The sequence below is a fragment of the Eretmochelys imbricata genome, chromosome 22 (assembly GCF_965152235.1).
Source record: "Eretmochelys imbricata isolate rEreImb1 chromosome 22, rEreImb1.hap1, whole genome shotgun sequence".
Taxonomy (NCBI): Eukaryota; Metazoa; Chordata; order Testudines; family Cheloniidae; genus Eretmochelys; species Eretmochelys imbricata.
Window position 1 is genome coordinate 20,467,289 of NC_135593.1, and position 27,956 is coordinate 20,495,244.

A 27,956-nucleotide genomic window follows, 5' to 3' on the forward strand; every position below is an offset into this window, starting at 1 on the left:
GACAAATCTGGAGTTCCAGTGAGCATTTATTGAGCTTAATCAACAAAATCAGGATTTTACCATTCATCTTTTCTGTACTCTGAACTCAGTGAAGATTTTCACATAGTCACAGCCTTCCATCACACGCATGTACATACAGATATACACATTCCCAAGGAAAACTCAGCTCCACTGGACAGTTTGCCAATTAAACAAAAAGCCAATTTTTCCCCTCCCTCCCTTGAATGTTCCAAGTTCTAGTCCACCCTGTTCACTTATCAGTGGAACACAGCCCTTTTAACAGGGGACCAATGGATTATAAACGTATTTGAATTGCAAACAAAAAACTTTTATTTTAAATAAGTTCCAGTTTGTTTCAATAAAGGGAACAGTGACTATTTTTCTCCAGACACCCCTTCCCCACAATTAATGGTTAAAATACAGCAAGCCTGTATCTTAGTATACCCTATCCCTCCCCACTCCCATCCCCATTTCTGTCTACACAAGAATTTAACAATGCTTCAAATAGGGGAACACTTTAAGCTGCAGAACAGTGATGGGAGCAAAGCTACAAGGCATACTACCCTCCTCGTGTACCGATTTTTCATCGGTCTGACATATTTTTCACTCCAGAGACCATGTATTTGTTGTAAAGAGAAGTCTTGGTTTAAAATTGGACTAAAAGGGTCATGGCATCCAAATGTTCTTGGCTTGGACTAATTTTACCAAACTTTTGCCGTGGCAGCAACACTTATTCTAGTCCCTGAGACCAGAGTTCACCCTGTTCCCATGAACCAATAAGCTCCTTGGCACTGGCAGCATTATCAAGTCCATTGCCGGCAATGGATAGTACACCAATAGAATCAGACTCCTAGCATTAAGAGACAGAAGTTCATATGTTTGTAAAAAACTAACTAAAACAGCGCTTTTAACACAAAGGCTGAATGATGGTCTCTTCATGGCAGCATTATGTCAGTCACTGATGGAATACGACCATCTGAAACATTTCTAAATCCTTGGTGCAGACACCCTCCCCAACACTAAAATAAAGAACAAAGTTAGTCAGAATGAGATGATTTGATGCCAACATATGTAAGGTCTTTGTGTCAAGTTTTCATGTTCTCACCCTGCTCCATATAAAGACACAAAGCAGAAGGCAAAGGAAAGATGCTCCCATCTCATTCTGGAAATGAAAATATTTAAGACCAACCCACCCCCCCTCCCCTTGGCGAAACCCTCCAGCTACAGCAGTGCATTTGTACAACACACTTTGAAAAGCCAGTCTAGATTTTTAGTCACAATTCAACTGGCTACAGACTTGTGCCCCCATTTCACTACCACCTCCTTCCACTTGTGGGATTTAAGATACAGAATCTAATGTCAGATTTATAGGTTAACAATGTATTTTTTTGCTTTCTTGGGGGAAAAAAATATGGAAAAGCATGTAAAATTCTCAATATCCCATTAAGAACTTGATCACAGAACAAATGTTTGACCTGGGGATTATTGAAAGCAGGTATTTGCTCTGAAATAATGAATACATGGAAATGTTGGCAAGTAGTCTGTAAAAATAAGAAGCCAGAAGAAACCTGACGGTCAAGTTTTACACACTCCTTCATGAGGGAGAAATAAAGACTAGGATTTTCCTAGTCATTTGGAGCATCTTTCCTTTTGCAAGTTCATATACATTTTAGAGATAGCCTATTAGCACCAGAATCAGACTGCTTCCTTCCTCTAGAGAAAGCCACCTAAAAATGGTGCCCCTGATAGTCTAGGTAAGTGCCAATCCTCAGAGGCAGACTTTAATACTTTCAATTTAAAAATTCTGTGCTTCAAGAGGGACCATCAGAACATGGCACCAGGCTAACCTACCACAAATCCAGGCAGAGCACGCACTTTTGACTCTCAGCACGGCTATCCTTTTCTCGTTGCATGTGCATGCTCTGTCATAAGATAATTTTTATTTACACTTTTCTTTTTATATTTGTTGCACTAAAATGATCCCTCTTCTGTCTCACTGAAAGAAAAAAAATCATACACTGGCTGCAGTACAAGAGCAAGATTTTACTTTTGGTCAAAATTTACCACCCACAAACTCCCTCCCTCCGCTAAAAAGCACCCCAAAACTACTTGTTTACATTTGGTACCTACCAACTTAATAAGTGGCTCACAGAGTGCCTGTGACCAAGCTCGAGTTTGTACTTTAGTGCAGCTTTTGCTACAGTTATTACAGAGTCACTGTAGATTAGGGGAAAAAAAAAAAAACCCCACACTTTTCACCTTGAAAGTTGTTACCAGGAGGCACCTGGCTCTATTTCTGATCCTCAAGGAGCTGGATGGATAAATCTGGCCCCCCCACCCCCCAAAAAAACCCCAACAAAAAGCAATTTCACTTTTTATAGTCAAAATGGAGAGAAATTATTAATTCCCATATCCATATTCAGGTAAACAAGCACGGTGTGAGTACAGCATCGGTATATGCAAAGTACAACTGACCAAAAGGGACTGCTTTCATCCAGGTGCCTCCTGACAAACTGTAGTTGAACAGGCCAAAAGGAAATTAAAAAAAAAAGTTTACTGGTTTTGATTTGTCTCATTCCTTTTGCCTGTAGATCAGGCCAAACATCAAGCATGTTGGGAGGGGCACAATTTAAAGCAACACTACTTGACCATAAAGCATTCTCCAGTAATATACAACGCAGAATGACAGACAGCAGTTCATGCCAAAAAACAGAAGATGGCAAGCAGCTTTCTGTGCCTTCAAAGTTAACAAGTTAAAGGATTTGCTTTTTCCTGCTCAAATCTATATAAAGGTTGTTCTGGGCAGAGTATGCACAATGCTGCAGGAGGTGAAACACCCAAGAGAGCTCCAGAACTGTCAGTTTATGCATGTAAGTTGGTTCTGTATTGTTTCTTTTAAACCCAAATTCACACCTATGTTCTGCTCAGCTACACTAATAGCTACTGGATTTCCCTCATGCCAAGGTGGAATACAGGTCTTTGCCCTCATCAGAGCTTGTAAAGTTCCTGGAATTTTAAGAGGGAAATCAAAGAGTACCTCAAACAAGTTAAGCTATGGTGTTTGAGGCTTTTCCAACCCCACAAGTAATCTTTTCCAAAAAGAGCGGCACAAGACAATATTGCAAGCACCAGAGCAAACCCACCCTGACAAGGGACACTTGTCTAGGCCTGCTCTTCATAGCGGTCAGAGCACTTTTCAGATGTTTAGTGTTGCAGAAAACTGAGCCCCTCTCACCTTTAGCTGCTCCCATAATCAGTCTAATCCCTTTAGCCCCAGCAACTTTCATTAAAAAAAAAGTTATATATGAACCCAAAACAGAAAAAACGTATTTACAAGTTTATACAAGTATACACATCCAATTTTCAATGGGACACTGTGCCAGAGGAAAGAGGGCCACGGTTCTGAAATAAGTCTACATATCAAGTGCTATAACTACTAATGGAGACTTATGGAAACCAGTCTTTAGTGTTCTGCTAGAGCATACGAGCTTTTCATATGGCTCCTGCAAAAGATGATAGGCTGCTCTTTCCTTCTAGAGCTATGATGTTGCACCTAATCAGCCCAGATTTTTAGCGGTTTTTGTTTTAAATACATGTATTTACAGTGTGGGTGAACTGCAGTTGCATATCAACTCCTCCAATTTAACAAAAAGTTAAACAAAAAAAGTGTTACATTACTGATAGTTTCATCTCACAGCCCTGGGCTTGAATATTGTGGGGGGAGGGCAAGAGACGGGTTGGGAACTTTTGAACTGGAAAGAAAAAAAGCTGTTGATTCCACGGGCTGTATCTGAAAGGTGATATTCTGAATGGTCTCATAGCATAAGGCACTTTGCACGAATAAGTAACAAGCTGTTTAGCTTAAAAACGGATGAGTAACCAGGGAGAAGTTGAAATGCACTCAGTCAGCTGTTGGAGAATTTGAAATTGCAGACAAACTTCTGTTCATCAAGTTTCTTCTCTTTTCAGGGTTTCTCTTCTTCCCTTGCTGCCGCTGCCCCTGCGCCCCCCCCCAAAAGAAAAATTTTTAAAACCAGCAGTTTAGTGCAACTAATGTTCAATCAGCACACAGTGCAAACAAGTGAAAAAACAAAAGTATTCCTTCTTTTATCTTCTTTCTTCCTTGTTGCCAAATTTAAAAAGAAAAGAAAATATGTCTGAGCTCTTTAGTCTTCATAGTTCCAAAATGAAAAGAAGACGAAAAACCCAAAAAGAGAAGGATATCCCCAAAGAAACGATGTGTCACAGATCTGGATCAAGGGGCTTCAGCTTCTGGTGTTTGTAATCAAAGCCTAAAAACCAAAGATCCTGCAGTTAGTTTTCTCTAAAATTGTTTTAAAAAAGCTAGGAAGAAAATACAGAAAAGTAATTCAGTTTTATGATTTAGCAGCTTTTAAAGCTAACTGAAGTTCTGTTCACTTTGCTTGAAAGTTATACAAGCCTAACATTCCCTACTAAATGAAAGGCTATAGCATATATGTTGATGACTGCTTTTATAGCAAACCTAAGTGTCGAATAAAGTAACAAAACAGGAAGCTGCCACTCATACTGGGTGATGGAAAGGGAACAGCCCAAAAGATGAATGCATGGAAAAAAGGAACTTTCCTTTAAAAAAATAGGAAGCCATCGTTTAGTTAAGTGGCTAAGCTCTTTAATCAAAGATTTCAGAATAATTTATTTACAACTCTGAAAGCCTCCTGTATCTCAAGCACCCAAATCACAAGTGCAGGCTACACTTCCATGCCTCAGACTACCCACAATACACACTTTCCGCAGTCAGTGGCTCTCAATGGCAGCTCTACGAGGTATGCTAGCACCACACTCCCTTCTGAAGGCATTCTAAAATTAACCAATTCCTGTACGCTAAATCTCTAAGTTACAATATTACCATTAGCCACCAACTTTTTCCTTCAAAAAGGAGTCTGCTCTGCCAGCCACACAGTGGGTACAAGTTAGCCTGGCTTGATTAGAATTATTAGTTTCCCCTTCAATATTTCCAGTGAGGAAACAAATGGTTAATTTTTCCTTGGCATAGTTTAATGAAGTTAAATAGTCTCCTCCTATATCTAGTTTCAGGGTGCAGCTCTTTCTAGAACAAACAGATTATGCATTGTTTCAGAGATCCATTAAAATTCCTGATCAATGTTTTGGTTCCTGCTTCCAGAAACAAAAGAATTGACTCTCTTTTTTATCATCTATAGGAAACATAGTACAATGACTGAGGAGGTGGAATCAAGTATCCACAGTCTCTGAAGGTCTATGTTGCTAAATTATAACCTCAGGGTATGTTAACTAGCACTACAATTCCAAACAACAAACATGAGGGATTTACCTCATCAACTGCAAACATTTTTGCTGGGTAGGCTGAAGCAGAAGCAGGAGACTCCCACTCTGTGGTGCTGGGAAGTGAAACTAGCGTTTTGGATTTTTTTTTTTTAAAAGCCATTTCAGAGAGACCTCTAGTGGCAACCAAAGTGAATTACAGAAATAAACCATCCTTAACATAACAGCTTCTCTCTCCTTCAAGGAGCCTACACAAGCAAATACTGCATCTCCAACAGATCAGGAAATGGGAAAGACTGTAGGCTCCTGGGTGTCTGAATCTGTTCATTTCAATAGATGAAATGCTTGGCTTACTGTTTCCCTAACAGAATGCATCTTTCCTCCGCACTCCCCACTTTCTCATTGCAGACATCAGCCCATCCTTCCTATATTCCTATTACTCCATAACCCAAGGATCATCTTTGGCATCTCTCTCTCCCTTGCCTAATACATCCCAGACAACATCCGAGTCCTTCCATTTCTTCATTCATAACGTTGCTAAAACTAGTTCAGGCCCTCCTTTTCCATCTTGCCTACTCTAACCTCCTCCTATTTGACCTCATTAATACTAGCAATGTAAATATCAGTTAAAAAAGTGAACCAGTTTAACTATTTAAATTATATAACTTAACTAGTTAACCAAGGCTGCTCCGGCCCAGCCAGTGCCAGGGGCCTTGCCAGCATGGTGGAGGTCCTTCCCACCAGCTCAGCGCTGGGGTTCCTCCAGCTGGCACGGGGCCACCAGGTTAACGGTTAAGGTCGGTTAACGGTAAGTCTAATTCTTACCGGTTAACCTTCTATACCCCTAATTAATACACCCATTGCCCCTCACAAATCCGTTCAAAACAGCTGCTCAGACATTTTTCTTACCCATCACATTCCCTTTGAGCCCTTGTGTTAGTACTCCATTTCATACAAAGTTAAAATTTTGTCCTCACACTCAAGGCCCTTCACAACTCTGCCCCTCCCTACTCATTTAAATAGCCTTATTGCATCAGCCTTTCAACTTTCTCCACTCCAGTAATGCTAGCCTCATCCACTTGTTTCTCAGATTCTCCCACAGCCATTTCTGCACTTTCTTTCTTGCTGAACCTCATGCATGCAACAGCCTCCCCAAATTGATCCATAAGGCCATTACCAGCTCCCTCATCACCCACCTCTGCTGTAATGCTTGTGAGAAGACAGTTAACCAATAGCAGCTGTTTCAGTTGGGAAGAGCCAGTTTCTAAAAAGAAACTGAAATCAAGACCCATACATTTTCTGCAATAGCTAGTCTATGCAATCAGGTGTATTTACTTTCATCCCCTCATCCCTTGTGTCCCACTCCCTTGTTAGCTCTTTGGAGCAGAGACTCTCTTACTGTATTGCCTATACCAGTGGTTTTCAACCTGTAGTCCACAGACACCTGGGGGTTTGCAGACTAGATCTAAGATTTCCAAAGGGGTCTGCACCTCCATTCAAAATTCTGAAATTAAAAAAAAAAAAAAAAAAAGTGGCCTGTACAAAGCCTAATACAATGGTGTCTTGATCAGGGCCTCTGGGTGTTACCAATACTAATAAATCAATGAGGATAAGAGTCCAAAATTCAGCAGAGAGCCACGTTTATTGCCTCTTCCCTTCTCAGAGTTTCTTGTGGCCAGGCAATAAACTCTTATCTTATCTCGAAAACGCACACAAAAGTCAGCAACTCAAGTGAGGAAAAGGCTGCTTCATACATTAATAAATCGTAAGCATGCTATGCCCATTCATTAATTAGTTTATCCATTGAGTTCACAACACCTGTTCATGCATTTTGGCACAACATTACTGAACAAGAGGGTATGCAGGAGAATGACAGAGTTCAGATACCGGATTAGATCAAAACAGCTAGTCTGAAGGCTACCTCCTTATTTAGTGCAGCTCACCATGCAGAGTGGAATGGACAAATCAAAAATCAAAGGGGAAGGAAAGATAAGAAAAGTGAAGTGAAGTGATCCGTACAATCAACTTATTCTATCTGCCTCAATTTATTTCCCCACTGCCACGCACCCAGCCTTCAATTCAGTGGCTTTCTGAGCAATCATATACGCACATGGTTAAGGTTTCTCATCATCTACAGGTTCAGTATGGTATTCTGCCACATACAGGCTCTTGTCAATGTTGCTTGGGATAGGTTTAATTTCAGTTCCCAACTGCTCCTCAATACTTTTCAGGTTGAATCGATCATCATAGGTGATCAAGTTGATGGCCAGGCCCAGGTGACCAAAGCGACCTTCACAAAAAGAAAGGCTAAAGTAGTAACAGTTTTATCACACAAGTCTGTAGGTTGTCACATGACCAGCTTACACGTGATCATGCAGTAATAAAAAGGTAGTTTCAAACAAGACTGACCAATCCAAACCCTCAAGCACATCAGTACAGTAGCTATTTCAAGTTTCACATCCCCATTTATTGCTGTATTTTTTAGTATTGCTTCAGAAAAGAAAAGAGTGACATTTCTGCTCCTCAAAGGAGAAGAACCATATTAAAATACACCAATTAAACTCTACAGATTTCTGAACAGTCTCCTTTCAGGCTATTATCCTGTCTGATGTCTGCCCAATGACAAAATTTTATTGAAAAGTTAAGCCAATAATTGTGTGCAGAGGTTTTTGTTTAAAAAAGGGGGGTGGGGCAAGCACGCAAAATTCAGTGTTTTTTATTCTCCCTCACCCTGATAACTCAAACACAACTGAATTCATACTTTACAGATTGAGTCCTCTCTGATGTGCCTTTGCTAGCTAGGAATGAATAATTTTAAGTTTCAATCCACTGACATTCAGACATCTGACAAAAATTTTTGGAGTATACACAGAAGAAAAAAGTGTCATGGTTACAAGTGTGTGTTACAAATGTGTGTTTACCAGCGGTTAATAACTGAACTACATCATCCTTCCTCTCCCCCCTTGACTTTCCTTTCTTTCTATTCTCTTGAAACTTCCTTCAATCCCCAAAAACATTCAGCTTCTCCTCAAAAAAACAAAAAAGTTAGTATGTCTGTATAACTATTATACTAAGTTATGGTTGTGTTTGAACTATTTTGAAAAAAGGGAAATGTTAATTTACAATATATTGCTATTGTTGATCCTGTATTAAGATTTACATACACATACATGCGTCAAGACATTAATTGTAATGTCTTATTGTTAATGACCCCAAGTATCAACAAAAATCTTCTCTCTCCCTCCCCGCAGAAAAGCGTGTTTTTAAAATGCACATGCACACAGCTATTTGAGTAGTTTTCTTAGATTGCCAACAGAAGGAACCTGTCTTAGGAGGCTGAAAGTATATTTTGATTAAAATATTTAAAAATTAACAGATATTTGGGCCAATTTCAATAACCTAACCATTTAATCCTGTTTTGTATAATGTTCCAACACACCTTAAAAGAGAAGGTCTTTACACAGCTTTTCCTTGGTGAAAAAGGAATGAAGTTTATCTTTGTACAGGCCATTTTAATTAAATTAAACAACCCACCAATTCGCTTCAAGCCATTTGAGAGATACCCACAATACTTCAGAATAAAAAGCAGAAGTAAATCTGAGCAGTAGCAAATTATACTTATTTATTTGCACAGCTTTCCTGAAGAACACTTCCCTTCCCTCACCTGATCTGCCAATACGATGGAGATACGTCTCTGCCAGCTTTGGAAAATCAAAGTTTATCACCACATTCACAGCTTGGATATCAATACCTCGGGTAAACAGATCTGAAACAGAATTCCATTTAATTAATGGATTTTATTTCACCAAAAACCACTACACTAGCTGGAATGGGAGGGTACAACAGGAGCTAGGGGAAAAGGCTACCTAGGATGGAGAGGTTACTTGAGCATGATAAAATACCCTTAAAACATGGTTAGTATATTTAAGAAACTGGATGGTGAATCTCTCCTGTGAGAGCTGCTTATTTTGTATTTAAGTTTTGTTTAAAAATCTTCCCCTCACCCATTTTGGGCCTGGATAACATTGTGAAGAACCATCAAGACACGAGCTTTCCAGACTTGGTATTGAGGATCCTTCATATGAGGAACAACTCCTCTAACATTTTGCCTACGTCTGAGCATCCATTTCACAACACCCTTTTCCCTTGAAGGGAAAGTACACCATTTTCAATTGAGTCTCTAAAGGCTTATCCAACTTGTTTTCCAGCTAATTTAACTATTTTGCCTTTCTTCTGATGCATTTTGGAGAGGTTACTATTCTTAGAATACAAGCTTCCAATCAGGTACTGAATTGATGAAGTCAGCAACGCCACTCGTCAGCAACTACTGCAGTGTGGAATCCTGACAACAGGCTGAATGAAGGCAGGACTGCAGTTTCACACAGTTCTCTAAGTGTGAGATTAAAACAGAACACTTTAAAAACTTTTTTTCAAAATAAGAAATCAGCAATTTACCTTAATTTTGTTATCTAAAACCCCCCACAAAAATGTAACAGAACAAAATTAGTGCAGATAGAATACCTACATACTTTTTCAACTAATTAATATTTTACTTGTATAAATGTTAAAAATACTAAGGTTGTGGCAAAGGCTAAATTACAAGGAGGATTCATAGGCAAGTTTGATCCTCAATACTTGACACAATAATGTGCAAAAGTAAGCTATACCTCTCTATGTAGAAATTACTTTAAGTTAGTCATGACTCATGCACTCTGGTAGTTGTTATCCTTTCAAAAACTAAACACCAATTTATGATGAAGTAAGGTAATGACTGCTACCTACAACATATGGGGATGCTCTGCAGGACACTAGGAGCTTGGCCAGACTATGTAACAGATAAAGTAAGAGGCCCCAAAGGAAGATGCTACAGTTATTAAAAAGGTTAAACAAGTTTTTTCTGGTTTCAGAGTAGCAGCCGTGTTAGTCTGTATTCACAAAAAGAAAAGGAGTACTAGTGGCACCTTAGAGACTAACCAATTTATTTGAGCATAAGCTTTTGTGAGCTACAGCTCACTTCATCGGCTGCATTCAGTGGAAAACAGTTTTTTTTGTTATATTTCAGCTGTTTCTAAAATTATCCTATATAAAGAAGTATGTCTTAAAAGCAGTCCATGTGTCAAATGCAAGACTAATTAAAGGGCAGTTTTATAAATTACTCTTATACAATCATTTAGGTGGGACATGAATAAAACTCAGCATAACAGGAAGGATGCTACATGGTTCACGATAATATGCAAATAATGAATGCCTCAAAAACATTCCAAGTCAGTGTTGGGGGAGGAGGGCAGGAGAATTTAACATTTGCCTTTTGTCCTTATTTAGCCCCAGTCTGCATATATATGCCTGAAATCTCACCTTAGGCGTTCTTGCACAATCTTACTGTAACATTTAAATAGTAATGTTACATAACAGAGATACAAATTGATTGTTTAATAATTTGTTAAACTAAGCACCTAGGAGAATAAAACAGTGTTATAAGAAATAGCCAGCATGGATTGGTCAACAAATCATGTCAAACTTAATTCTTTGTCTGGGTTACTGGCCTTGATTTTAATAATGCTTTTGATACAGTTCCACATGATTCTCATAAACAGATTAAGGAAACATGGTCTAAATTGAATTACTATGAGGGCGTGCACAACTGGCTGAAAGATTGTACTCAAAGAGTAGTTTAACAGTTCACTGTCAAACTTGGACAATCTAGTGGGATCCCAACGGGGGGGGTCAGTCCTAGGCCCGGTACTGTTCAATAGTTTCATTAAAAATTTGGGTAATGGCAAGGAGAGTAAGCATATAAAATTTGCAGAGGACGTCAAGCTTGGAGGGGTTGCAAGCACTCTGGAGAACAGGATTAGAATTCAACATGATCTTGACAAATGGGAGAATTGGTCTGAAATCAAAAAGATTCAATTCAATAAAGATAAATGTGAAGTAGTACGTTTAGGAAAGAAATATCAAATACATAACTACAAAATAGGGAATAACTGGGTAGGTGGTAGTACTGCTGAAGATAATCTGGGAGTTATAGTGGATCACAAATTGAATGAGTCAATGCAGTTGTGAAAAAGGTTGTGAAAAAGGCTAATAATCTGGAGTGTGTTAACGGGGAGCCCCATATTAAGACATAGGAGGCAACTGTCCTGCTCTGCTTGGCACTGGTGAGGCCACAGCTGGAGACCATGTCCAATTCTGGAGACCAAACTTTAGGAGAGATGTGGACAAACTGAACAGAGTCCAGACAACAGCAACAAAAGTGATGAAAGGTTTAGAAAAACTGACCTTTAAGGAAAGGTTAACACAAATAAATGTGTTTAGTCTTGATAAAAGAAGACTGAGTGAGGACTTAACAACTGTCTTGAACTATGTTAAAGGCTGTTATAAAGAGGACAGTGATCAACTGTTCCCCACATCCACTGAAGGCAGGACAAGTAGTAATAGGCTTAATCTGCAGCAAGGGAGATTTAGGTTAGGGATCAGGAAAAACGTTCTAACTATAAGGGAAGTTAAGCTCTGGGAATAGACTCTGGCATTCCGTTCATTGAAGGTTTTGAGAAGGCTTGAGCAACACCTGTCAGATGGTCTAGGTTTACTTGGTCCTGACTCAGCACTCAGGGGCTGGACTACATGACCCCTCAAGGTCCCTTCCAGCCTGACATTTCTTATAGTCTTGAAAGATTCTGATCACCGAAGGTTAGTATAGTTTTCTTCATTATGATAAAAAGCAGGTGAACTGATTGCATCTATAGTCTGGTTCCAGTTGCAACCTGTAGAAGTCAAATGATCTGTGTTTGCTACTAAAACTGAAAAAGGATTAAACAAAAGAAAGGAAACACTTACCAGTGCAAACAAGATTCCGGCATAAGCCATTTCGGAAATCGTGGAACACACGATTACGGTGTTCCTGGGAAAGCAGAAAAAAATAGCAGCAGCTTTTACAAATTGAAACATGGGTCCTACTACTTCTCTCCCCCATGAGCCGGAATAAACACTGGAAAAATGAAAACTGAACACACTCTTTAAGAATAATACTGAGCACTTCTTGTGCTTTCATCCATTTTACAAAGTGCTTCAACAAAAGAGGCTTTTGGTACAACTTTTGGGTATAGATATTTAACTAGTCAGAAACTGAAGCAATTCCCGTGGATGGACAATCTGTTTAAGAGTGCCTCTTAAAGTAAAGAGATTTAAAGTGCTCTAACTGAAGAGCGTCTATCCAAAGGGCTTGTATGAATTTAACTACATCAGCTTCTGTACTGAAAAGCTACACAAAATTTTATTTAGAGAAGGCCTGAAGCAGACAAATTAAGTGATTTGCCAGAAGTCACAATAAATCAACTGGGATTAGAAATCAGGTCTCCTAGTAGTACACTTGGATTACAGCTGTCCTAAAGAAAATCTAAAATCTGAAAAGTTACTTATTTTCATTCCAGATATTTTGACTATCAAGTCTTTTTCAAGACATTGTGTTATTTGTTGAGTAAAAATATTCAATTTACTTTATTGCTTAGAGATCTATTCATAATTTGTTATAAATCCATGCACGACAAGTCAGTCTCTTTCTGCTAACTCAAGTCTTCACTCACTACTCATTTTTTAGTGTATATATTTTTACATATCAATAACCATGGCCCCATCTTGGCAGCACTGAAAAAATTCAAGCAGTATCAATCTTAATCAACCAGTTTAAATAAATGATAGGCCTGAGATGCATAAACAAATATGCAGTGCATTGTGCTGTGAAGATCAGCTAGTTGGAAGTCTGATTTGTGCCACTAAAAAACAACTTTTTATTCAGACATCAATGAACAGTCAATATTGACAGCAGCCAGAAAACACATTAAAGTTTGTTTTCCGCCCGGGGAGTATTTGGATTAGTCGTCTTACCAGTGAGTAGCAGCTGAAAAGTTCTAACATCCATTTATAAAAAACAAATGCAAATCAAAAGGTTTTAAAATGAAATTTGGTTACAAACAGCATCTGAGCCTACCACCAATGTTTGCTAGTTTGCGGAGACAAGATCAGTATTGAAGTCTGGTGCTAACCCATGATGAGAACTGACCTAAAATTGTCAAACATATCAATGGAATCACATAAGACAACTAAAATGTAAGACATGAAACGTGTATCAAAACTGGTTTTAATTAAGGTGCTTTTGATCATGTGACTGAGTTGCTGTGCTAAGAAATAGGATCACAATTTCTTTAAGCAGTACAACACTTTTGAGTTACAGTTCTTGAAGGACTAAATATTACAATTCTAATTCACACCTGTATTAAGTTTTTATCAGTTGCTTTCATACTAACTGGTATAGCTTCACACTCACCTGCCTCATTTTAGCATGGATATAGAAGCAGGAATAGCCCAGCTGGGAGATCTTCTTGGCTAGCAGTTCAACCCGTTGTGAGGAGTTGCAGAAAATGATTGACTGGTTAATCTGGAGCTGAACAGAGAGAGAGGCGTTAAACAGCAGCAGAATTTTACTTACAAAGCTTTGAAATCTGAGGAGAATGCATCCCTTTCAGGACTGCAAAACATGTATCTGGGATTCCAGCTATAAGAAGTCACTCACTTTTCTGGCTGCAAAGAGAAGATAATGACAGTTCTCCTATCGAGAGGACTGCAGTTTAATAGTACAGCAAGAGAATATGCATTTTCAGAAAAGATCCTGGGCTTCAAATTTCAAAGCTATAGCATCAAAGTAAATAGCTGTAGCTCACGAAAGCTCATGCTCAAATAAATTGGTTAGTCTCTAAGGTGCCACAAGTACTCCTTTTCTTTTTGCGAATACAGACTAACACGGCTGTTACTCTGAAACCTGTCAAGATATCACTGTTCATTTAAAGAAAGCCATTTTTTAAACAATAAAAACACTAGGTTAAGAAAAATCTCCTTTCTTGCTAGGATGCATATCTTTGCCATTAGTTATGTTCTGAAGGATAAATGAAGTGGTTCAGACTGGTGTTCTAGTCGCATCACACTGCCCAGTAATATACTTACCCTGGAGAATAGCGTATTGAGGCAGTGTACTTTCTGCCGCTCAGTTACATAGGCATAGTACTGGGTAACTCCCTTCAAGGTCAATTCCTCCATCAAGTTAATCTCATAGGGTTTCTGCAAATGGGAATTCTGAAATAAAGAGGCATTTCAAATTAAATTAAGGTAGAAAAGACATGCCTGTCTACTCACAAAAATTAAGTATTTTCTTACCTAACCTACTATCCTACCATTTGAGATGCATCACCTGTCAACAGTTATGCTAGCACAACCCCAACAGATAAAGCCAAACAGGAATGTGCATCCCAAGACTGCAGTTGCACAGATAGTTTTTTCTTATTAATACTGGCTATGTACAATGGATGTTTATTTAATATTCCCATTTAATGTTTTTTTAGGATACAAAACTAAATCCAGAATGCAACTTAGAATACCCATGCATAAATCACATCAAGAAAAAAAAACCCATCACCACCACCCTGTTTATATGATGCACATTTACTTATGTGCATGAGGGCAAAGTCTCCAGACATCCATGCACTCCATACCCAAACGGACATCAAGAGGCCACTTACCATGAACTTCTGTACACTAAGTGGGAAAGTGGCTGAGTAGAGCAAAATCTGCCTGTTTTTAGGTAGCGTAAGAATAATGTCCTCCATTATTTGAACAAAATCCTGAGATAGCAATTTATCTGCCTGTGATGAGAAGAAAAAAATATATATACCAGTCCTGCAAATTCTGGATTTTTTTATTAATGTTAAGTTAGAAGAACATGAAATATAACTAATGTTCTCCTCAACTTGTGAGGTAGAAAGCTTGCTTTGGAGTATACTGTTTCATGGACAGCTTTATTTACCTACTAGGAAAAAGCTTTACTTCGACTGCAGAGACACAGAGAAATGCAATTTATGCTGCCTCACTTCCAACTCTTCCAATTTAAGAGCCATACCAGACTGAGGAAGGAAGAGTACAAGAGATTTCCCATTCCTTAACTGGAATTGATAGATTCTAAAACCAGAAGGGACCCTTGTGATCATCTAGTCAGACCGCAACTCAGGTCATAGAACTTACACAAAATAATTCCTAGATTCTATATATCTTTCAGAAAACATCTGATCTTGATTTAAAAATGGTCAGTGATAGAGAATCTACCAGCACCCTTGGTAAATTGTTCCAATGGTTAATTGCTCAATGTTTAAAACGTACACCATATTCCTAATCTGAATCGGACTTGCTTCAGCTTCCATTCACTGGATCATGTTACACCTCTCTCAGCTAGAATGAAGAGACCATTATTTAATATTTGTTCCCCATGTACATACTTACAGACTGATCAATTCCCCACCTTAACAGAAGAGCAGCCATACTAGGTCAGATGACTGATCTATCTAGCTTAGTATTGTCTGTCTGACAGCAGCCAGTACCAGATACTTCAGAGGGCAATTTCAAGTGATCCATCCCTATTGTCCAGTCCCAGCTTCACACAGTTGGGAGGTCTAGGGACACATGGAGCACAGGGTTGTGACCTTGAGTATCTTGTCTAACAGCCACTGATAGACTTATCTCCCCCCCCATGAACTTATTTAATTCCTTTCTGAATCCAGTTATACTTTTGGCCTTCATAACATCCCACAGCAACAAGTTACACAGGTTGACGGTGTGAAATACTACTTTTTGTTTTAAACATGCTGTCTAGGAGTTTGATCTTGTGTTACACATTACCCTTCGGGTAAATAATGTTGTCCTATTCACCTTCTCCACACCATTCATGATTTTATAGAGCTCTATCACATTCCCCCCCCCAGTCATCTCTTTTCTAAAGTGATCAGTCCCAGTCTTACTGTCTTCTCATACAGAAGCTGTTCCACACTCCTAATAATTTTTGTTGCCCTTCTCTGCATCTATTCCAATTCTAATGTATCTTTTTTGAGATGGAACAACCAGAACTGCATGCAGTATACAAGGTGTGGGCGTACCATCAAATGTATATACTGACATTATGATTTTTATCTTTTATTATCTATCCCCTTCCTAATGGGTCTTAACATTGCCAGGTTTTTTGACTGCCACTGTAAATTGGGTAGATGTTTTCAGAGATATCTCCACAATAACTCCAAGGTCGCTTTCCTGAGTGGTAACAGCTAATTTAGACCATATTTTGTCTGTATAGTTGGGATTACGTTTTCCCAATGTGCATTACTTCAAAATTCGACGTTATTATGTCCATCTGCCGTTTTATTGCCCGGTCACCCAATTTTGTGAGATCTCTTTGCAACTCTTCGCAGTCAGCTATTTGTTAAGTGAAACAGATTAAGCTCCTTGAGTCTATCATCATAAGGCAGGTTTTCTAACCCTTTAATAATTCTCATGGCTCTTCTCTGAACCCTCTCCAAGTTTTCAACATCTTTCTTGAACTGGAGACCCCAGAACAGGACAAACTTTTCCAGCAGCAGCCACACCAGTGCCAAACAAAGATAAAATAATCTCTACTTCTACTCAAGATTCCCCTGTTTATGTATCCAAGGATAGCATTAGCCTTTTTGGCCACAGCATCACACTAGGACATCAAGTTCAGCCAATTATCCAGTATGAATCCAATGTCTATTGGATGTAGCAAACTTTCTCACATCCCCACTCTCCCAGCCTCCGACTCAGATTCAGTTGTTTCAAGAGAAGTTAGAAGGAACGTTGCTTTTACTCTACTGGAGAACAAATATTTAGTAACACACTCTTCAATCTAGCAGAAAAAGCCAGAACATGATCCAATGGCTAGAAGCTGAAGATAGACAAATTCAGACTGGAAATTATGCATATATTTTTTTAATGGTGAGAATAATTAGCCATTTGAACAGTTTACCAAAGGTCGTGGTGGATTTTTTAAATCAAGATCAGATGTTTTTAAAAAAAGATACGCTCTAGGAATTATTTTGGGGAAGTTCTATGGCATATGTTGTACAGGAGGTCAGACACCTTGGAATCTATGAATCTACTGGATCTTTGTATATCAATTTATACTGAAAGGTTTGTATTACAACAAACAGTCTTTTTAAACGGAAGAGTAAGAGCTACCCATTTCAGAACAGAGATTGTAGGACCACTGAGCGTTAGGTTAACAAAGTAAGGGGAAAGCAAACTTTCCCTATCAGTTTGCTTTTAACAGTCTCTGAGAAAAGTACATCCTGAAAACTCTTCCCCCCAGGCTACTTCCCCACCCCGAAAAGAATGCAGAAATGGATCATTCTTAGCTTTATGTCATCAACAGAAAGTCTGAAAATTTTACTGGCCAGCAATGCTCAATGAGCAGGCCTGCCGAGATGTGTCATTGTTTTAACTTCCTGTTAATGATCTGCGAAACATTGAAAGATATTTAAGACAGCGACTTGCCTCATCCAATACTATCATCTGGACATGTTCAACTTTTGCTACTCCTTTCTTGATGAGATCCAAAATTCTTCCAGGGGTAGCTATCACCACATGCACTGTAAATTTTATAAGAATACACATTTAGGTGAATTTTTGCTTGGATACGACAATTACATTAAATCAACTTTAAGGGCCTGTTTGTACCAACAGTTTGTGGAAAACTGGGGTGTAAAATCTACCTCAAGGTAGCCTGACATGCACTAATCATCTACGTGGACCCCGTTCTCACATGCTATAAGTTATGTAGTATGCTCGGAGGTATTCCGGTTTCAAAGTGGTATAGATCGAAGTGCACTACAGAACTTACAGTGCACTGAAGTAGTGTCCACCTGGACAGTTGGCACATGACATATTCACACCCCAGTTTCCTGCAAACTAGACGCTTGCACAGACCAGTCCTTAGAGATGAATATAGAAGGGATGCATAAAACCTCATCCTGGCTCATAAAAGGCCAATGCTAGTATAACAGTAGCTGAAAGGGAGATATTTTAATGCTGTGTTTTGCAGTACTGTGCAAGCCACTAAGGAGCAGCAACCTTAATTGGGAAGTGTCCTTACCTGTATCATCAAGCCTCATTATGTCATCACGCAGATTGGTTCCTCCTGTTGTTGCCATCACTTTGGCACCTCCCATGTGTTTGCTAACCTGGATACAGATCTGACTGACCTGCAATGCTAGTTCTCGAGTGGGAACAATCACCATTGCTGAAAGAGAAGATGCACAAAATCCTCAGCACAAAGGATGCATTTTATCTTTTAATACTGCCTTCCTCCCAGTTCAAAAAGGCACGAAAGAATGACATCCTTATGAACACGTGTACTCAAACTCTATGATGAGTAAACTTTAAGAATTTTCATAAACCTTCTTAAACCCGTTAATGAGTCGTCATGGAAACGACACGGGTATTCTTCATGACAAGGAAATACCACTGTGTTGAAGCACGGTAAGTTAACTGGCATTCCTTGTGTAGGATTAAATAGTGCCAGACACAACTTATACCCCCAGACACCTGTACGCCACACTTCTTTTTCAGGGCATATAAGCAAGGATGATGAGAAATTTGTAATAGCTGAGATTTTCAAAGCAGTCTTGGGGATTAATTTTAATTGAAAGTGCGTCCAAATCCCCAGGTTGCTTTGAAAAATTCAGCCACCAATTTTAGGTATAAATCTGCAGGCCATCAAGCTACACTGATACCTACAATCTTCTAATGTCCCATCCCACCAATACTGGTGTGCAGCAACCGGGCTACTCATGTTAGTTCCTAGATGGAGCTTTATGTACACCTGTCTTCAACCCACCTTGTATATTGTCCTTCTTTAAGTCTAGCCGTTCAAGTAAGGGAATGAGGTAGGCTCCGCTCTTGCCCGTTCCATTTTTAGCTCTAGCCAAAATATCCCTACCAGATAAAGCAATGGGAATACTCTCCTCCTGAAAAGCAAGCACAGGGCAATGCAACAGTAAAATAACCTCAACTACAACTTTAAAAAAATAGGCCCTGTTTAACACTGACCCTGATAAGGGACAGGAGAATTTTCCAGTGCAACACTGAGTTATAAGACCTATACATGAAAGTACACCAACCTCATCACAAAGACAACAAAGTGATCAAGAAAGAGCATTTCAGCATCCCACTTGTGAGAAAACTGCTCCCAGTATCCCATTTATCAATGCCATACTACTCTAGCCTGGTCATAGGCAGAGTGAATGGACTAGCTACCACAGGAATGATTCTAATGTGCAGAGTACATACATATTAAGTACAACAAAGGAGATGGGGGAGAGGTGCTCTCAAACTATACCATGGGGAGAGAAAGGCTCTCCACCATAACCCCCATTCCAGACACCGATTAGGCCAGGAAAAGTAGTAGGGAAAACTGCCTGTGTGACTTCAAGATCGTGTATATATTTTACCATTACATCATGAAAACAGAGGGCTTATTAGCTTTTGAAATTTAAGACATCCTTTATGGAGCCAGCTCCAGACTCAAAGACCAGAAGTATTTTTCTTTCTGCCGTTCAGTAAAAAGTATAAAACCATTCTTTAACACTTAGACAAAGTAACATAGAGATAACAGAGCCCAAGTTAAGATAAGTGTTCAGAATGCCTTGTATCATATTCTCCACTGATGAAATGAAATGGACCAGTTGTGTGTACTTTAATTCTTCTCCAGTGCTCATTTAAAAAGCCACCACACACACACACACCCCACCCACTAAAAATAATTTGCAGATCACAAAACAAGAGAAACATCAGAACAAGAGAGTGAGAGGACTTTATGGGGGGTTGTACTAGCTTCCATCGAAGTACACCTCCGTCACCTTTTGCCCCACCTCTGCTGAGAGGTTTGTGATTAGACTGGCACAGCGCTAAGGGGTGAGATGAACTGCGGTAAGATTCTACAGAGATTTTTTGTGATGACTACCTCTGTGGTGCTCAGATCAACTCAGAGCTATTAAGTTTGTCCATAAAAAAAGAACAAAGATTGTTGATGTCCACAGGACTACTTACACATTTGAAGCATCTTCGCAAATTGGGGCCTACAACCCCCTAACCTCTCTATGATAAACAGAATCATATGTCAAGCTTTTAAAAGGTAAAAAAGCCAAATTTCTATGTTACTAGGTATTTTTTAGTTTAGTATGAAGTAAGTTTTTCAGAAATTATACGGTCAAAGCCTTAGTGTCAAAAACTCAAGTATGCCCAAAAGCTTTCAATAACTGACTAGGAGATATCTAAGTTGAAACAATCCGCATGTGGCACAAAGAATCTGTTCTGTACTAACCTGAATAGGAGATGGCTTTTCCCAGCCCATTTCAAAAATTCCCATCAGCAACTCCCGTTTCAGACAGTAATCTTCAAACTCATTTCCTTTTGTGGAGGTCACATCCTGAGCAATTAAGAAAGTAGAACGGTAACACCAGTTCATACAAATTATCCCCATAAATTGGTCTGACTGAATTAACTTACACAGATTATAAAACCAGGACAAAGACAAGGCAAAATGCAGTAACAAGCCCTTTCCCACCCTCCATCATCATACAGTAGTTCACAAAAATCTGTGTAGTGCAACCATGAATAATTAGGTAGTATTGGTTACTGGGGAACCAAGCAAAGTAATCTGCATACACACTTAAAACATATCCGTTTTGAAGCAAAAGCACTAATAGACTTCATCCTGTAGTATTCTTAAAGTAAAAATATATCCTGAGTTTCAACATATTTGTCAAGTATCTCTACGAATGTATATTACTATCTCCTTTTAATTAAGTTTTAAAAACAGATCAAATGAATTTTCTCACTGCTAGCACACTGTCACTGCAATTTATCTCACACTCACAACCCATTGCTTGTAGTGACCTTTAAAACATCCTTACCGAAGTTTTGATTCTCAGATCTTTTGGAGGGAGTTTTAAAGTCTTCTTCCAGTCATCACCAGGTCTGCAATGTGAAAGCACTAGTTAATAACCCTAAATAATTCTATTCTATTTTAGTAACAATTAGTACTTTGCACAAACTAACAAAACCTCAACCTGCCTGCAAGGTAATTATTTCCCCAGTTTTACAAATGTGGAAACTGAAGTACAGAGATTAAACTGTTTACCCAAGGCAAGGACCACCATGGCAAAACAAGAATCAGAACTCAGAAGTCACTGAATTCAAGTCCCAAACCCAGAGCATTATACTTCCCTCTAAACAGCATCCACTTAAATGGTGCAATGTAGTAAATGCACCAAAGAACCTGGCATAATTATGTCACCCAGAAATGCTGCTCTTATCTTAGACAATTTTAAGAGAAGAGTCTCTCAAGCACAGATTATCTACTCGCTCTTATAACCATTAGCAAATATGATCAACAACTGTTCACCTCATCAAGTTCCCCTCACCATTTCAGAGCCAAACATGACAAGTAACATACTGGAAAAGAAAAGGAGTACTTGTGGCACCTTAGAGACTAACCAATTTATTTGAGCATAAGATTTTGTGAGCTACAGCTGACTTCATTTGATGAAGTGAGCTGTAGCTCACGAAAGCTTATGCTCAAATAAAATTGGTTAGTCTCTAAGGTGCCACAAGTACTCCTTTTCTTTTTGCGAATATACACTAACACAGCTGCTACTCTGAAACCTGTCATAATGGAAAAGGTTAGTTTCCTTAATATTAGCCAACCATTTCTTTGGAAAAAGATATGACAGTTCTTATAATCCTATGACAACACAGTACTGGTCCATGATAACCTGTATCTGCTCCAAACAGTGTCAAGTGCTCATATTTAATGTCTTGAAAGACATTAAGAACCCATAAATTTATTTATCTAATTTGCACAATGCTAAACCATGAGGGGGGGAAAGGAGAAAAAGTTTTCTTCCCATCCCCAGCTGATGGGCTAACAGGACATGGTGAGCTGATTATCAGCAACTCATAAGATTTTTTACTATTTAAACCAAAACTATATGTTGGACCACTTTTGTGAATTGCATTCTCTTCATCTGGCAGGCAGTTTCTTCAAAATTACTAAAGCAGTTAAAAGCATAAAGATGTTTATAATTTTCATTCATGCACTACGGAAGAAAAATAGTTATCCATACACAAGTCTCTAGTTCTTATACAGACCAAAACTTGAAACTGGATCTGGAACAGTTCTTTACTCCAATTTCCAACTCCCAAATCCACATTTTATAATGCATTTTCAGAAATTCCTAAATTGGGAAGGGGGAATGGGGGAGGGGTTTAGTGTTGCACTTGTTCCAGGTACACTTTATTCAAACCTGTACTGGTATAAAAAAGTGTTAAACTGGGGGATCAGACATTTTTTAAATCATGTTTTGCAAATCAATCAGGAAAGAAAATGAGTGGTTTAAGGTCAATGAAAAACTGGCATTCCCAGTTTTAAAATATTTAGCTCTAGTTCTAGCATTTAATGAAAAATATCTACTAAATGTCATATAATTGATTTGTGTGTGTGTATATATATGAGTGGCGTGGGGGACAGGGACACAAGACAGTTCTCTGAACAAAGTGACTTTAAGGTCCATTATGTCACAACTTGCCACCTGTATTAAAACCTATAATCATACACACTCATATTAAACTACAATAGACTCCACGTCTTCCCCTCACCCCAGCATCAATCCTGAACAAGGGATCAGGATAAGAAGACGTTTCTGGGGAAGAGCTATCAAGAAAAGGAATTAAGATAGGCTATCAATCTTTGCTTTTCAATAGTATACAACTTGACAAAATGCCTTAACTATTAATTCTCACAACTGCTAAATAACCAGGATCTGTCAGAGAAAGTCTATTAATTTCACATTTATTTTCTCAATTATCAGTACTTCATATTCCTCATTTGACAGCCTACACTGAATTTTAAAGTAACAATAGGACATAAAACTTATATCAACACAAGAATCTTAAATTCTCTCCAATGCCTGGTAGCTCAAACAAGTGTTTCAGATGCTGCTTAACATTTATGCAAATACTTACTTAATAGCGGTGGTCATACTCTGTGCTTGCTGTTGAGTGCCATTATTGATTGTGTTGGTGTTTTTCAGCTGATTCATCTGTTGTTGAGTCTGTGTCCCCCCACCTCCTGGGCCCCCACTTGGTTTTACAGGGCCTCTCAGCTGCCCATTCTGACTGGATAGACCCATTATAACAGGGTTCTCTGTTCTGGCCGTGCTCATGTTTTTATTTGTAAAGATGTCTTTTTAGACTTCAAAACTTTGAAAGTCAGTACAGAAACTGTAATAACAGTTTATTAGACTCTCCAAAATGAAGAGATAAATAAGTCTTGCTCAATATATGAGTCCTTTATTGCAATGCAGGCAAGCACCTGTAAGTCACTCAACAGTAAAGTAGTAACTTGCTCTGATGCACCGTGGAACAACTTTTTTTTTTTTTAAAAAAAGCCCTCTAACAAAGTTGAATTATATCTGAATTCACTCACTTCAGTCTGAAAAAGATACAGAAAAAAACAATTAATACATGGATTTAGGGTGTAAAAATATATCACATTACTATGATCATTACAAACTATTTTGATACTTTAACTGAAGCATCACCAGAACAAGCATCCAAATCCTCAGTACTTTAAACAAAGGCACCCAGAAGATCAAGTGTCACGAATAAACCAAAAGTTAACTTCCCTACTTAAAACTGAATACACAACTATCGTTTTATGGCATCATGTGGAACTCTGTGAAAATGTGCACTCTTGACATCTTTTATGTGATGAAATGCTTTACAAATATTAACTACACCCCAGGAACATAGGTATGAGTCATAGAGATTATTTCACCCAAGCTTGAAGTGCAGCCAAGGGGCAGAACACAGCAGCTGTTTACCACCACAAAGCAATGGTGCACATGAATTAAGGACAGGAGATGAAGAATAGGACTGTATTATCTCGGCTCTATGAGCTAAGATCAAGTGTAAGTAGTCTCTTGGCCTATCCAAGGCCGTGATCAAGTATCTTGATGTTTTTGGTCTTTTGGCCTTGAGATGAAAACCTTGCCTGTGTCTCTTGGACCTTGAAGTGAAAAAATTATCTAAATTATAGGGAGAATTGGGGGTGGGCGCACTATGCAATTACTTTAATATCTCAATTGGAGGAGTAGGGGAGAGAGAGTGTGGGTGGGCTTACTAATATGATAAGTAAGATGAAAATCATCTGAAGTAATCAGAAAAACACTGGAAATCCGAAAGTTATAAATTCTATTTCTGTTTAAGGAGAGGTTTATTTTAACAGCTGGTTTAACAGGTAAACTACAATTTAAAGAACAATAAAACTTTAATTTCAAATAGCGAAACCAAGTCCTTCACTCTCAGTGAATCAAAACAGCTTCCTGTTTTATTACATTCACAAATCAAAAAAAAAAATGCTCACAGTGGTTAAGTTTTCTAATTAGAGATAGCAATTCAGATACAAATGTATCATTAGAGATTTCCCTCTTAATTTTTTAATTGAGCTAACACCCTTTGAGTTACGTTCAAAATAAGTCTGTCACTGGAAAACCCGCCTGGTGCTCTCAGAAAACAGATACATACAGAACAAATTTAAAGTTAGTGGCAGGAGTATTGGAAAAGTAACTATAGCTGACTGTTTGGCTAACAAGATATCAAACACACACACACACGACCTGTACTCTTCATAGAAAGTAACCAAAGTACAAAATTGTAAGATTAATTTGTTTGAAGTAACCCTAGAATTGTTACTAACAAGTAAAGTCTACAGGCCTATCAATAGCAGTTTCAAAAAAGGATTTACAGACTTGACATATAGTAAGTATCATTATCTCAAAGCAGCTGCATTTTACACAATAAATGTAAAACAAAGGCAGCACTGGTTGATTACTGCACTCTTACACAAATGTTGTTTATAAAATACCTCCCCATACCCAGGTAAAATCCACCCAGAGAATTCAAATATTAACATTCCTTAAAGGGACACCAATATCTAGTCACTTTAAAAACAGTTAAAACTAGTTTCAGGTACTACAACCGGATTCTGAATATTTCTGCCAACTTTTATAGTTTTACAATCAAGTTTTTATTTTTTTTTCAAACATTCCCTTTTCCTTTATTTATTTATGTTTCAAAGTAAAGACAGAGCAAATGACTTACTATGGAAGGGAAACAATTAGTATATGAAGTACTGCCAACTGCACAAAGCAATCTTAAAAAAATACTTTCCTCCAATCTTAGTCAGTCATTTTAGATGGTACTCTTGTTATGAGTAGGTGAAATATTTTCGGATGGATGTCATTTTCAAGTACCTTTAATTTACAGGGACACTGTCATAGTAAAAATATTTTTATTTTTAAGAACTCAAGGGAAACACTATTTGGATTTAGACATTTCCCTTTTGTGTTACAACTCAAATATCAAGCATATAGCTAGGACAGTAGAACAAAAAAGATAAACAGAAGAGAGATACAGCAAGAGGTAAACTCAACTTTAAACTTTTTTAATAATGTGTTGTTAGTAACCCACTTTCCTTTTTATTTTACCTGGCAAAGTGCCTTTAAATATCTTAACCCACACCCACAGTAGGATCCCAAAACTTTAAAGTATAACATGTAAGAAAGTAAAACGATATTTAATAAATCTGAACAAACCTAAAATTTCAGGGACAAGCAACACCACCATTTTGAAAGCTAGTGCCCTCTACTAGCAAAGCTCACCACCCCCAGTCTAAGCATTTCCTTTCTTGATTTTGACCACGTATGCAGACTATGGAAGCCGCTGCCACTACACATTTCCACTGCCCTTTTGCAGTAAACATCCTCCTTTCCCTGAGGAACTTTGATTTTTGCCTAAAAAGAGCACACAATGCTACATGAAGAAACACAAAATTGGGGGGTGCTTTTTAAGTGACCCCAGGAACCACGTCTTCCATTGTTTGCTAGGGTTCAAGCAAACAGTCCTACAGAATCCTGAGGCCGAGGTGAGCTGCTCCAGAACCGACCTATATTTCCTCTAATGTAAGAACCTCACTGCAGCTTCAATCAATTTAGAAATTTCAACCATATGCTCATCCTTCTCCCCACCTCCCCACAAAAAAATAACGGAACGTTTCATTTTCAGAAACAAACAATGGAGCGCAGCAACTTAAGCACTTTTTATTGATTCACTCCCACATCGCCATGGGCCTCTGCCTGGGACTGACAGGAGCTCTAGTTTGAGTGTCCGGAGAAGTCTGTGCAAAGCTTGGGGAAGGGGGCGATTTCACCAGGCAAAAACAGGAGCAGCCCGGCTCCCCCACAGCCGAGGGGCGCCCCGGTTTAACAACAAACGTACATAAGCCGGGTTTATTTGCGGCCAGACTGGAGCAGCCTGGAGGAACAGGCACAACCCTAAAAATTTATCTGCGCAACATCAGCGGGCACCCGACTCCGGCAACATCCGTCGGGGAAACAAAAGATCATTCCCGCCCCCTCCGGGACCCAGGCACCGAGGGGGCGGTGCTCCCCAGATACACCAACCCCGCAGGCCAGTGTAGGGTCCCCCACCAGAAACACCAAGCGCCCCCGCACCCCTCAAGGTCAGACTACCAGATACACGTCTTCCCCCACTTCACGGCCTCCCGCCCCACTCCTCCACCACCAGCCACCCACCCCGCAGCGCCGCCCCCTCGCGAACCGCTTGCTCCCACCCCCGGTGTCCTAACATGCCTGCAACCCCCCCCCCATGGGACACCGACCCCCGGCGGGCGAGACGAGACCCGCCAAGTCCCTCCGCAGCGCTCCCCCACCCCCAGTCCGAAGTGGCCGCCCGCTAGGCCCGGCCCAGCCCAAGCCCTTCTCCAGGGCAGGCCGCAGGCCTCACCAAAGTACAGGTAGCCGATGCCCGCGCGCCCCCATGCCCAGCCCCGACAGCCGCATCCCCGGCAAGCTGCTCACCGCCGCCGCCGGCTGCGCTCCCCCGAGTATAAAAGTCCTCGCACTCGCCCGCTTGGTGCCTTGTTATGGCGATTCGACGCTCCAAGATGGCGGCTTCCTTCTTCCTCCCGTGTGCCCTCCCCCTCCTGGCCTGGTAAGCAGGCAGGCCCAGCCCCTCGGCCCGCCTCCGTTACCTCAGCGCTAGCCTCGAAGCGGCCTCCTGGCGGAGCCGGTGCGCCCCCGCAGCACACGCCGGCTCTTCACACCGGCTCTTCACACCGGTACCCCACAGGCGGCAGCAGCCCCGCGGCGCCAGCCACGCCCCCAGCCCCACCTACCCCAGCTCCCACGTCGCTGCCAGCGCCCCACGCGGAGCCCACCCAGAACCCGCCATCACCTGCTGTTCGGCGCTTCCAGGCTCGGCCGGCCGAAAGCGCACTCCGCGACAAGCCGCGTGTGCCTTTCCGCCGCGCCCGCTTCTGGCCGCCCCGCGGCGGGGACGCCCGCCTCAGTCAGGCTTTTACCCACCTCACCCTCCCGCCTCAGCTCAGCCTCGGCCATTTCCACGCCACGCTCATCCGCGCTTCTTTTAAAGGGGACAGTCACAGTCTGCGTTCAGCATCTACTGCTCCCTCCAGGCCTGCCCGAGCCCCGCCAGCTCCTCCTCCTCGCGTCACTTAAGCCTCCCCTGCCCTGGACAGCCTGGGCTCCCTGCCTGTCTCGCGGGCCGGAGCCGCGGCTGGACCGCGCGGCGGGGAGCGGGCTGGGTTGTGCGCGGTTTCTTCGCGCACACGCGCCGCCATCTCTCCAGCCGCGAGGCTGGGCGCGCGGTTTCTAATCGGCGTGAAACGAGGCTTCGCGTGTCCC

At 40.2% G+C, this 27,956-nt stretch overlaps 2 protein-coding genes across 3 annotated transcripts in view; both read right to left on the reverse strand.

The window, feature by feature from the left end:
• TREH (trehalase) overlaps positions 1-120 on the reverse strand; it is a 29,706-nt gene extending 29,586 nt beyond the window's left edge. Inside the window, exon 1 of the mRNA XM_077839656.1 lies at positions 79-120. Within this exon, the coding sequence (XP_077695782.1) occupies positions 79-120 (42 nt within the window). The remainder of the gene's footprint in view (positions 1-78) is intronic.
• Positions 9-27,503, reverse strand: DDX6 (DEAD-box helicase 6). 2 transcript variants are annotated; one of them, XM_077839986.1, is made up of 14 exons: positions 27,487-27,503; positions 23,194-23,662; positions 21,084-21,147; positions 20,492-20,596; positions 19,007-19,136; positions 18,263-18,409; positions 17,661-17,759; positions 14,853-14,971; positions 14,281-14,409; positions 13,607-13,723; positions 12,121-12,184; positions 8,948-9,049; positions 7,394-7,573; positions 9-4,292 (listed from the first exon to the last, which is right to left on the reverse strand). In XM_077839986.1, exons 2-13 carry the CDS (start codon positions 23,391-23,393, stop codon positions 7,398-7,400), a joined length of 1,452 nt encoding a protein of 483 aa, XP_077696112.1. In that variant the 5' UTR covers positions 23,394-23,662; positions 27,487-27,503; the 3' UTR covers positions 9-4,292; positions 7,394-7,397. The 2 variants fall into 2 exon arrangements, with proteins under 2 accessions (XP_077696112.1, XP_077696111.1); XM_077839985.1 differs by lacking the exon at positions 27,487-27,503 and adding an exon at positions 27,111-27,250.
• Positions 27,504-27,956: the final 453 nt, after the last annotated feature.